The sequence below is a fragment of the Triticum urartu genome, chromosome 3A, assembly GCF_056163025.1.
Source record: "Triticum urartu cultivar PI428250 chromosome 3A, HENAU_Tu73, whole genome shotgun sequence".
NCBI lineage: Eukaryota > Viridiplantae > Streptophyta > Magnoliopsida > Poales > Poaceae > Triticum > Triticum urartu.
This window is the reverse complement of record NC_141875.1, coordinates 632,013,073-632,026,347: the sequence shown is the minus strand read 5'-3', so window position 1 is coordinate 632,026,347 and position 13,275 is coordinate 632,013,073. Positions and strand designations below refer to the sequence as shown.

General features: G+C 47.4%; 1 protein-coding gene across 1 annotated transcript; it reads right to left on the bottom strand.

Moving 5' to 3' along the window:
- Nucleotides 1-9,188: 9,188 nt before the first annotated feature.
- LOC125545644 (amino acid permease 3-like) lies at nucleotides 9,189-11,169 on the bottom strand. The gene is made up of 3 exons (XM_048709661.2): nucleotides 10,885-11,169; nucleotides 10,234-10,776; nucleotides 9,189-10,139 (listed from the first exon to the last, which is right to left on the bottom strand). Exons 1-3 carry the CDS (start codon nucleotides 10,997-10,999, stop codon nucleotides 9,355-9,357), a joined length of 1,443 nt encoding a protein of 480 aa, XP_048565618.1. The 5' UTR covers nucleotides 11,000-11,169; the 3' UTR covers nucleotides 9,189-9,354.
- Between the last annotated feature and the right edge of the window lie 2,106 nt (nucleotides 11,170-13,275).

Here is a 13,275-nt window from a genome sequence, read left to right as displayed (position 1 = left end):
ATATCAATAATTGCACCAATCGTTCTAAGGAAAGGTCTACCAAGAATAATAGGACATGAAGGACTGCAATCTATATCAAGAACGATAAAATCTACGGGCACATAATTCCTATTTGCAACATTAAGGACATCATTAATTCTTTCCATAGGTTTCTTAATAGTGGAATCCGCAAGGTGCAAGTTTAAAGACCAATCATCAAAATCACGGAAACCTAACAAATCACACAAAGTCTTTGGAATCGTGGAAACACTAGCACCCAAATCACACAAAGCATAGCATTCATGATCTTTAATTTTAATTTTAATATTTGGTTCCCACTCATCATAAAGTTTTCTAGGGATAGAAACTTCCAACTCAAGTTTTTCTTCATAAGATTGCATCAAAGCATCAACGATATGTTTGGTAAAAGCTTTATTTTGACTATAAGCATGAGGAGAATTTAGCATGGATTGCAACAAGGGAATACAATATATCAAAGTGCAATTATCATAATTAAATTTCTTGAAATCCAAAATAGTGGGTTCATTAACATCTAGAGTTCTGATCTCTTCGATCCCACTTTTATCAAATTTAGCATCAAGATCTACAAACTCCGAATTTTTGGAACGTCTTCTAGGTAAAGGTGGATCATATTCAGTCCCATCATTACCAAGATTCATATTGCAAAACAAATATTTAATAGGGGACACATCAATAACTTTTAGATCTTCATCTTTATTATCATGGAAACTAGAAGAACATGCTCTTATAAAGGAATCTTTCTTAGCACGCATCCTAGCGGTTCTTTCTTTGCGCTCATCAATGGAAATTCTCATGGCTTTGAGAGACTCATTGATATCATGCTTAGGAGGAATAGATCTAAGTTTCAAAGAATCAACATCAAGAGAAATTCTATCAACGTTCCTAGCCAACTCATCAATCTTAAGCAATTTTTCTTCAATCAAGGCATTAAAATTCTTTTGCGAAGTAATAAATTCTTTAACATTGGATTCAAAATCAGGGGGAATCTTATTATAATTTCCATAAGAATTGTTGTAGGAATTACCATAATTATTAGAGGAATTACTAGGATAAGGCCTAGGATTAAAGTTTCCTCTATACGCATTGTTACCAATATTGTTCCTACAAACAAAATTCACATCCATAGATTCATTATTATTCTCAATCAAAGTAGAAAAAGGCATATCATTAGGATCAGAAGAAACACTTTTATTAGCAAATAATTTCATAAGTTCATCCATCTTTCCACTCAAAACATGAATTTCTTCTATCGCATGCACTTTCTTATTAGTAGATCTTTCAATGTGCCGTTGAGAATAATTACCCATAATATTATCTAGGATTTTAGTAGCTTCTCCTAAAGTGATTTCCATAAAAGTGCCTCCTGCGGCCGAATCTAAAAGATTTCTAGAAGCAAAATTCAATTTGGCATAAAATTTTTGTATAATCATCCACAAATTCAAACCATGTGTTGGGCAATTACGTATCATTAATTTCATCATCTCCCAATCTTGTGCAACATGTTCATGATCAAGTTGCTTAAAATTCATAATATAGTTTCTAAGAGAGATAATCTTAGCGGGAGGAAAATACTTACAAATAAAAGCATCTTTGCACTTATTCCAAGAATCAATACTATTTTTAGGCAAAGGCGAAAACCAAGCTTTAGGATGATCTCTAAGGAAAAAAGGAAATAGATTCAATTTAACAATATCATTGTCCACATCTTTCTTCTTTTGCATATCACACAAATCAACGAAGCTATTTAGATGGGTAGCGACATCTTCACTAGGAAGGCCGGAAAACGGATCTTTAATGATAAGATTCAGCAATGCAGCATTAATTTCACAAGATTCAACATCGGTAAGAGGAGCAATCGGAGTGCTAATAAAATCATTGTTGCTGGTATTGGTAAATTCACACAATTTAGTGTTATCTTGAGCCATCGTGACAAGCAAGCAATCCAACACACAACCAAACGAGAAACGGGCAAAAAGAGGCAAATAGAGAAAGCGAGGGAGGATAGAGAGAGAGAGGGCGAATAAAACGGCAAGGGTGAAATGGGGGAGAGGAAAACGAGAGGCAAATGGCAAATAATGTAATGCGGGAGATAAGGGTTTGTGATGGGTACTTGGTATGTTGACTTTTGCGCAGACCTCCCCGGCAACGGCGCTAGAAATCCTTCTTGCTACCTCTTGAGCACTTGCGTTGGTTTTCCCTTGAAGAGGAAAGGGTGGTGCAGCAAAGTAGCGTAAGTATTTCCCTCAGTTTTTCAGAACCAAGGTATCAATCTAGTAGGAGGCTACGCGTGAGTCCCTTGCACCTACACAAAACAAATAAATCCTCGCAACCAACGTGATAAGGGGTTGTCAATCCCTACACGGTCACTTACGAGAGTGAGATCTGATAGATATGATAAGATAATATTTTTGGTATTTTTATGATAAAGATGCACAGTAAAATAAAAGCAAAGTAAAAAGTAAAGGAAATAACTAAGTGTTGGAAGATTAATATGATGAAGATAGACCCAGGGGCCATAGGTTTCACTAGTGGCTTCTCTCAAGAGCATAAGTATTTTACGATGGGTGAACAAATTACTGTTGAGCAATTGACAGAATTGAGCATAGTTATGAGAATATCTAGGTATAATCATGTATATAGGCATCACGTCCGAGAAAAGTAGACCGACTCCTGCCTGCATCTACTACTATTACTCCACTCATCGACCGCTATCCAGCATGCATCTAGAGTATTAAGTTAAAAACAGAGTAACGCCTTAAGCAAGATGACATGATGTAGAGGGATAGACTCATGCAATATGAAGAAAACCCCATCTTGTTATCCTCGATGGCAACAATACAATACGTGCCTTGCTGCCCTTACTGTCACCGGGAAAGGACACCGCAAGATTGAAGCCAAAGCTAAGCACTTCTCCCATTGCAAGAAAGATCAATCTAGTAGGCCAACCCAAACTGATAATTCGAAGAGACTTGCAAAGATAACCAATCATACATAAAAGAATTCAAAGAAGATTCAAATATTATTCATAGATAGACTTGATCATAAACCCACAATTCATCGGTCTCAACAAGCACACCGCAAAAAGAAGATTACATCAAATGGTTCTCCACAAGAGAGGGGGAGAACATTGTATTGAGATCCAAAAAGAGAGAAGAAGCCATATAGCTACTAACTATGGACCCGTAGGTCTGAGGTAAACTACTCACATTTCATCGGAGGGGCTATGGTGTTGATGTGGAAGCCCTCCGTGATCGATGCCCCCTCCGACGGAGCTCCGGAACAGGCCCCAAGATGGGATCTCGTGGATACAGAAAGTTGCACAGGTGGAATTTGGTTTTTGGCTCTGTATCTGATCGTTTGGGGGTACGTGGATATATATAGGAGGAAGGAGTACGTCGGTGGAGCGAGGAAGGAGTACGTCGGTGGAGCAACATGGGGCCTATGAGGGTGGAGGGCGTGCCTGGTAGGGGTGGGCGCGCCCCCCTACCTCGTGGCCTCCTGTTTCCTTTCTTGACGTAGGGTCCAAGTCTCTCTAGTCTTATTCGTTGAGAAAATCACGTTCCCGAAGGTTTCATTCTGTTTGGACTCCATTTGATATTCCTTTTCTTTGAAACCCTAAAATAGGCAAAAAACAACAATTCTGGGCTGGGCCTCCGGTTAATAGGTTAGTCCCAAAAATAATATAAAAGTGGATAATAAAGCCCAATAATGTCCAAAGCAGTAGATAATATAGCATGGAGCAATCAAAAATTATAGATACGTTGGAGACGTATCACACACCCACTTAGTTTCTTTTTGAGCTTTCATATACTTATAGCTCTAGTGCATCCGTTGCATGGCAATCCCTACTCACTCACATTGATATCTATTGATGGGCATCTCCATAGCCCGTTGATACGCCTAGTTGATGTGAGACTATCTTCTCCCTTTTATCTCCTCCACAACCACCATTCTATTCCACCTAAAGTGCTATGTCCATGGCTCACGCTCATGTATTGCGTGAAGATTGAAAAAGTTTGAGAATGTCAAAAGTATGAAACAATTGCTTGGCTTGTCATCGGGGTTGTGCATGATTTAAATACTTTGTGTGGTGAAGATAGAGCATAGCCAGACTATATGATTTTGTAGGGATAACTTTCTTTGGCCATGTTATTTTGAAGAGACACAATTGCTTAGTTAATATGCTTGAAGTATTATTATTTCTATGTCAATATTAAACTTTTGTCTTGAATCTTTCGGATCTGAATATTCATACCACAATTAAGAAGAATTACATTAAAATTATGCCAAGTAGCATTCCACATCAAAAATTCTATTTTATCATTTACCTACTCGAGGACGAGCAGGAATTAAGCTTGGGATGCTTGATACGTCTCCAACGTGTCTATAATTTTTGATTGCTCCATGCTATATTATCTTCTGTTTTGGACATTATTGGGCTTTATTATTCACTTTTATATTATTTTTGGGACTAACCTATTAACCGGAGGCCCAGCCCAGAATTGTTGTTTTTTTGCCTATTTTAGGGTTTCAAAGAAAAGGAATATCAAACGGAGTCCAAACGGAATGAAACCTTCGGGAACGTGATTTTCGGAGCGAACAAGATCCAGGAGACTCGGACCCTACGTCAAGCAACCAATAGGGAAGCCACAAGGTAGGGGGGCGCCTACCCCCCAGGCGCGCCCTCCACCCTCGTGGCCCCCCTGTTGCTCCACCGACGTACTCCTTCCTCCTATATATACCTACGTACCCCCAAATGATCAGATACGGAGCCAAAACCCTAATTCCATCGCCGTAACTTTCTGTATCCACGAGATCCCATCTTGGGGCCTCTTCCGGAGCTCCGCTGGAGGGGGAATCGATCACGGAGGGCTTCTACATCAACACCATAGCCTCTTCGATGAAGTGTGAGTAGTTTACCTCAGACCTTCGGGTCCATAGTTATTAGATACATGACTTCTTCTCTCTTTTTGGATCTCAATACAAAGTTCCCCCCTCTCTTGTGGAGATCTATTCGATGTAATCTTCTTTTGCGGTGTGTTTGTTGAGCCCGATGAATTCTGGGTTTATGATCAAGTTTATCTATGAACAATATTTGAATCTTCTCTGAATTCTTTTATGTATGATTGGTTAACTTTGCAAGTCTCCTCGAATTATCAGTTTGGTTTGGCCTACTAGATTGATCTTTCTTGCAATGGGAGAAGTGCTTAGCTTTGGGTTCAATCTTGAGGTGTCCTTTCCCAGTGACAGTAGGGGCAGCAAGGCACGTATTGTATTGTTGCCATTGAGGATAACAAGATGGGGTTTTCATCATATTGCATGAGTTTGTCCCTCTACATCATGTCATCTTGCTTAAAGCGTTACTCTGTTCTTATGAGCTTAATACTCTAGATGCATGCTGGATAGCGGTCGATGTGTGGAGTAATAGTAGTAGATGCAGGCAGGAGTCGGTCTACTTGTCTCAGACGTGATGCCTATATACATGATCATACCTAGATATTCTCATAACTATGCTCAATTCTGTCAATTGCTCAACAGTAATTTGTTCACCCACCGTAAAATACTTATGCTCTTGAGAGAAGCCACTAGTGAAACCTATGGCCCCTGGGTCTATCTTCGTCATATTAATCTTCCAACACTTAGTTATTTCCTTTACTTTTTTACTTTGCTTTTATTTTACTTTGCATCTTTATCATAAAAATACCAAAAATATTATCTTATCATATCTATCAGATCTCACTCTCGTAAGTGACCGTGTAGGGATTGACAACCCCTTATCGCGTTGGTTGCGAGGATTTATTTGTTTTGTGTAGGTGCAAGGGACTCGCGCGTAGCCTCCTACTGGATTGATACCTTGGTTCTCAAAAACTGAGGGAAATACTTGCGCTACTTTGCTGCACCACCCTTTCCTCTTAAAGGGAAAACCAACGCAAGTGCTCAAGAGGTAGCAAATATGTAGGAGCCAATATGAGCATCCAGGTTCCAACGTTTGATGACGATATTGTATTATATGAGTTATGTGATTTAGTGACCGAATGTTGTTCGGAGTCCTGGATTAGATCACAGACATGACGAGGAGTATCAAAATGGCCGAGAGGAAAAGATTGATATATAGGACGATAGTATTCGGACACCGGAAGTGTTCCGGAGGGTGCTGGGTACATATGGGGTCACCGGAAGGGGTTCCGGGCAACCCCGGTAAAAGACGTGGGCCTAATGGGCCAACAGGAGAAAAGCACCAGCCTCCAAGGGCTGGTGCACACCCCATATGGGTCGAACCAGAGGAGAAGGAAGGAGGGGAAGGGAGAAGGAAAGGGGAGGGTTTCGGCTTCCCCCTTCCTTCCCTCCTCCCTCCTCTTTCCTTCCCCCTCCGGCAGATAAGGAGGGGGACATAGGAAGGCCCCAAGTAGGATTCGGCCTACTTGGGCGCCTCCTTGGATGCCTCCCCTACCCCTCCCACCTATATATATGGGCGCCTAGAACACATAACATCAATTGTTAGCCGTGTGCGGCGCCCCCCTACACCGTTTACTCCCACGGTCATATCTTTGTAGTGCTTAGGTGAAGCCCTGCGCAGATCACTTCACCATCACCATGCCATCGTGCTAACGGAACTCATCTACTACCTCGACACCTTGCTGGATCAAGAAGGTGAGGGACGTCACCGAGATGAACGTGTGCAGAACTCATTGGTGCCGTACGTTCGGTACTCAATCGGTGGAATGCGAAGAAAGTTCGACTACATCAACCGAGTTGTGAAACGCTTCCGCTTACGGTCTACGAGGGTACATAGACACACTCTCCCCCTCGTTGCTATGCATCTCCATGTATAGATCATTGCATGTGCGTAGAATTTTTTTTGTTTTTCATGCAACGATTCTCAACACAAAAGGCCAGCGGAGGCGAAGGTTGTGCTTGTGGAAATGGACATGTACGCGACAGAAGCGGTGCAGGGCAAAGTCTAAGACGTGAGGTCCTGCTACCATCACCGACCGTGTAGATGCTTCCCTGGCCGGAGCATTACAAGGCTACATACTTCTACACTACCACACAGCTCAGTAGGCAGTCCCTGGCATCCGCCGTGGTTCAAGTGCCTTACTACGTGGACGTCAACGCAGCGCCGCTGCTTTTCTTGAAGTGTGCATTGCTGCAGCTTGTTCGGACACAGATGCCGAGACTAGAGCAGCTGGGTGCTCGCACACTGTTCGTTGGTATGCCTAAAGCGAGCGAGCTAAGTTACAACGACACGGACAGGGAGTTGTTTGACATGATCCGCACTGGAGCTGGGAGAGGAGGTTGCTGCGAGGACGGTGAGGTCGATGACTCAGAGCCCATCCAGTCCGACTCGTATGCCCAGCCGGGCTACACCCAGACCGACACGTACACCCAGTCGGGCACGCAGTCGAGCTACATCCAGTCCGACACGTACACCTAGCTAGGCACAAACATATAGCAGTAGGATTTGGCCACCGGATAGCAGGAGCAGGAGGAGGACGGCGAGGATGATGATTCAGATGAATTTGCTGCCGATCCAAAGAAGAAGGGTAGAGGAGAAAGCTTGAACATGTGGGAGGAAAAGTTATCATGGATGCATGGTTGGCCACTAGCATCGATCTGATCCATGGCACAGAGCAAAAGGGCTCATCATTTGGGCTAACATTCACTCTTGGTTCCATGAACACTAGCATTTCGAACCCTACTCCGACGGTCTCATCCACAACCGTGGCGCAAAATCTCTCAACCATTGATGGTACATCATCCAAGAGGTCGTCACAAAGTATTGCGGTCACTTGAGGCAACTCATCACACGTTGGACAAGTGATGTGCAAATCTCTGAGCAAGTAAGTGTGTTCATCATTTGGCCGGATATGCATTGTTGTCTAGAACATTTGGCCGGATATGCACATTGTTGGCCAGATATGCATCATTGTATTGGTCATTTATAGTCATTGACAACGTTTTATTTTGTAAGTTGGAGAAAAGAGTTTCATTATCATGCATTGTTGGTTGAAATTTAACAGACAACCCATGTGGATCCAACAAAAGAACCGCCCTAAAAGGTTAGAACAGGATTCTGGGGATAGAAGTGGGAGGAGAAGAAGGCAAAGCGAGAAGGGTCAACAGCCAAGTTGACAGAGAGATTCGAGGACACCTTGGCGAAGGAGGAGGAGGCATACTTCAAGCACTCCGACGTCAAGGAGGAAAAAAGGTCGAGAGATTTAACATGCTAATGGCGTCGACTGAGAAAAAGATCAAGCTCGTAGAGAGGAAGGCCTTGCTCGAAGAGAAGAAGGTTGAGATTGCAACCGCTTCAGAGGACACGATGATGTTGACCATGACGATGGAGGATTTAAATGGCGACAGAAGGATGATCGTGCAAGCCGTCCATTTCAAGATGTTGAAGCACCAGAAGGAAGAGTTGGAAGCAGAGAAGGAGGCAGCCGAGGCGGAGGCGAAGACAGATTGAGCATGGAGTCTCGGATTGTCGGTCCAACAGGGCAGAAAATACATTTTTTCGCACGGACTACCGGACTTATATTCTTTTGTGATCAGGCATGTAAAAACTATGGATAGTGGCCCCTTTTTGGTTGTGACCGGGGCTGATGTGATCCGTCGCACATGTTGTGATCGGACGGATTTGAGTTTCAAATTGCCCATACTAATAGACATTTAGGGGATAATTTTGGATGGTTGGCTCACGTACCAATGTCCTCGGACTGGCCCTCGCCGGTCCATTGACAGATGCGGTGTCCAGTTGGGGGGGAGGGGGGGGTCATCGTTGGAGATGCCCTGGCCATTACAACTACTTTGCTAGAGGTTACAATCTCCATCATCCAGTTAATGTCTCTATCAGGGAATCCTTTTCTCGCAAACCAACATGTGGTTGGATGGTTAGGAGGACAGTGGTATCCTCAGCCCACTAGGGTTCAAGTTATGGGTGTTTGTGGCGACTTTGTCAATCTTAAGATGATGTGCCGACTTAGTCCCTCGGAGGTGCTCACAGAGATAGGGTGTGCGTGCGTTTATAGGTGTGAGTGTATGTGCATATATATATATCTGACCCTGCGGGTGCATTGGGTTAAAAAAAGGAAATCATTTTCTCTCTAACACAATTTTTTAAAGACCAGTTAATCATATCATACATTTTAAAAATCACTACTATAAAGAAACATCAAATAATTTTTTTCTATGGATCTCATGCATGATTTCATGAAGTAGTACAACTCCATCCACGATGTATCTTCTTTGAATTGTTTGAAGGGCAAGAACTTCTTTGCCTTGAATCCTACACCTTGATGTATTGTTTGTGAGTGCACGATCGTCAAACGTCAATTATGTCTTGAATGGGTGGTACACCTTGAGGTCGGACTTGATGCCGGCGATGGACCCCGCGGCGGCGGCGAGGGAGATGGCGAGGCATCCGACGCTGAGCATCTGGAGGCACACCCACTGCGTGCTCCACTTGGGCACCTTCTTCTGCACCACGTACATCTCCACGGGAAAGTAGACGGTGAGCGGCCAGAACCCCAGCGCACCCAAGAACCCCACCACGTCGTTGAAGAAGGGCAGCATCATGGACACCACCGTCGTCGTCGCCACGAACGCCGTCCGCCACGTCGCCCGGAACATGTTCACCTTGTACGTCCTGAAGAGCGGGACCTCGACCTCACCGGTGACGAACGTGGACTCCGGCCACCTCTTCGCCGCCCATTTCTCGACGAAGGCAAACAGGGGCTGGCAGTACACCTGGTACGCGCCGACGAGGTGGACGACGATGGCGGCGTTGGCCACGTCGAGGAGCCAGAAGGGCTCGTAGAAGCCGAACCCCGTCAGGAGGTTCCCCGGGGCTGCGTCGCCGAAGGCCGCGTAGCCCATGCAGCCGCAGAGCATGTAGAAGACCGTGGTCACCGCGACGCTGACCATGGTGGCGCGCTTCATGACCGTGGACTCTGACGGCGGCGGCGCCCGGATCGTATCCTGGATCTCGATGAGGATGAGGGAGTAGGAGTAGGCGAATGCGATGTCTCCGAACGCCTGCGTGCTGCGCCACACCTTCTGCATCGGCGTCACCGTGCCGATGCTGATGCCAGTCAGGCTACCCTTCACGCCTCCGTTTGCTGCATGCATGCAGACATCATTGGTTAACACATTGCTCAACCTGATCTAGGGTTTGCTTTCGTGGATTTATCAATGTGTATAAGAGTCACCTACCTATGACTTGGACGATGCCGAGGCCGAGGCCGATGGAGGAGTAGGTGAAGGACATGGCGGCGGCGAGCATGGAGAGCCAGGAGATCTGGTCGAAGTCGGGGATCTGGGAGAAGAAGACCTGGGCCACGCCAAAGATGATCATGTAGGGCACGCTGGAGACCTTGCAGGGGTCGGCGTGGCCGTTGCCGTGGAAGCAGTTTGCCCTCTTGATGGCCAGCATGCTGATGGAGGCGGCGATGGTGTAGCCGATGGCCACCCCGACGATGTTGGCGTACTGCAGCATCCCGCAGATCTGGACCTTGACGCCGCTGAGGTTGGCGTTGACGGCGTCCATGTAGGTGTAGTTGCGCTTGCCGGTGCTCTGGTTGCCGGATCGGTAGCAGTCGGCGAGCAGCGAGGAGGTGAAGTAGGTGACGAGGGAGAAGAGGAGCATGACAGCGGGGCCAGCCACCCAGCCGAGCTGCGCGATGGCCCAGCCCAGCGACAGCACCCCGGAGCCGATCACCGCCGTGATGATGTGCGAGCTCGCCGTCCACATCGTGCCTGCACACATCGGCATCGGTACGTACGTCAGAGTGAGAAACCAACACAATTAAGTAAGCTCTATCTGTACGTACACCATGAGTGAGATGAGGCAGGGGTTTTATGTACCGGTGCGCTTGTTGCGGCCATCGTCGTCGAGCTTGGAGCCGGCGGTGTGGCCGAGCTCGGCGGCGGCTACCTCCATCGGCGGGTAGTAGTAGGTGGCCACGACCTTGTCCGCCATCCCTCTAGGCTTAACTGCTGCCAAGAGAAGAGAGAGGGTACGCGTGCAGGTGAGAACTATTAAGAGGAGGCCAGACCACAGTAAGTGCAGTGCACTCTGCGCGCTAGAGATGCGATCTTGTGCAGAGTGATCTGCAGAGACTGAGCGCGAGGTGGTGGTGGTGGGTGCCTGGCCTGCCTCTGGGTACCGAGGGCACGGGTGCAATTTATAGGAGGAGCCTGCCCTGCGTAAAGCGAGGGCCGACCCGGACCGGTCGGCGTTCAGGGACCTACCTGCATGCCTGTCTGTCTGCGTGAGTGCTGCGGCTGCTACCCGGTGGCTCGCGAGGACGCGGGAAGGCGCTGCTGCTAGTGCTCCGACTGGGAATTCAAACCTCCTAGAGTTGACGCATGTAATCTGTCTAATCTGCACATTTGCTATGGGTGGTTGACATCGACACGGTCGGCCCGTCGCCTTGCGGGAAGGATCCAACCAGCACCTTTTGGCTTTCGCCATGCCACCTCCCTCGTCTCTCCCCCGCGGCTCGGGCGACTCGGATGGAAACCCTATACCTAGCCGCCGGGCTGCCTCCATCCCTGTCCTCCCCTCCGTCGCTGCTTAAAAGCCGCCGGGCATAGCTCCGGGCGGCCGACAACGGTGGTGGAGGTCCTCTTCCTCCCACGCCAGGATCAGGTGAGGCTCGTCACCCAACGGCGTCGGGGCGCTTCTCACGAATCTGGGTTGCGGCAGCGCGGAGGCGGTGGAGCTGCAGGGCGACGTGGAAGAGCGGGTGGTGCTGATTGCTCGGCGCATCCGCGCAATCATGAAGGCCATGGCTGCGGTGGCCAGCAGCGACGTCTGGCCTGGATCCGGGGCGGCAACCTTGGAAGGGGCGGCAGGTGAAGCTCGGGCTTCCGACAGCGATATGGTGTGGTGCGGATCTGCGCTGGCGATCTGGTGGCTTTGGCTCTGGATTGGTTTGAAACAAAAAGGTGAGAAGCGTGCGGGATCCCTCTCGGCGGCTCCCGCGGTTTGGCGAGGTGGGGTGGTGGCCCTCATCCCAGGCTCTAGTGGTGGCACACGCAGGTAGTAGCCGGTGTGCCAGGGCTCCCACGGTGGCAGTGCTGTTGTGGATGGTTGCCGGATCTGGGCGGCTAGATCTGCGGCTTTGAAGAAGGTCTGGACAGCGCATAGGTTGTCAGTTGGATTTTCTTGGGACATATCCGGGTGAAAACCTAGTCTTCGGCCAGTGGCCGGAGCCGGTGATAGTAACGTCCTTAGCGTCGTTTCCTTCATGAAGGCATCATCAAGGTGAAGCTCCCAACTTCTCTTTTTTTTTGCGGAAAACCCTTGATTAGTTGATCAGATCATGGTGACACTCTTGTGTCATTTTCCCCTTGGGCGTGTCATTCTTGGAGGTTTGCATTGGCTCAAGTGACCAGTGCATGGTTTTAGTGTTGGAGCGGCGTTTCATGTCACGCATCGACTGAGGAGTCTCGGCGGCGTGGCACAGCAGGGTCTTAGTGACAGATGTGTGATGATGGACGCGCGTTGGGAGGTGGCGCTGTCTGGTGCCGTGGTAGCCTCAATAGCAGGCCTGGCAAGGTCGATGCGTCAGTACCTACTTTGAAGATGGATCGGTGGAAGACGGCGGCGGCGGACTCTGAGAGTGTGCCGGTCCGATGTGTGGCCCAGGCCCGGTCATGCGATTTGGTTGGAGCCTCTGGCTTTAGATGTTAGGCTTGAGGATTGGGTATTCGGCTCGGACAATCCACACCGATTTATCAAGTGGATAGAAGTAGCGACAAATGTTGTGAAGATGATGGCTTTAAACTTATTAATGTATTACTCCCTCCGTTCCTAAATATTTGTCTTTTTAGAGATTTCAAATGGACTAACATATACAGACATATTTTAGAGTGTAGATTCACTTATTTTGCTCCGTATGCACGAAATCTCTAGAAATACAAGTACTTAGAAATAGAGGGAGTACTTTGTAAGAGTATCTACAGCCGGACATGGAAAATCCGGTCCCTCAAACACCCGCGGATGCATTTGGCGCGTTCGCGGGCAGCGACCGGGCATGCCTTAAATTCCAACAGTTGCATCCAGACATCTCATACTAGATTTTCAAATCTATACAAATACATGCAAACTAAAATAAACATACGTATTACGTCGATCACCTAGCTACTCGTCGTCGGATATGTCGACGATCTTCGTGCCTGACTCCGGCAGCATGGGCGGCAGCGGCAGCTCCGGCGGCTCCGGCTGCTTCACTCCGGCCTCCTCTGCCT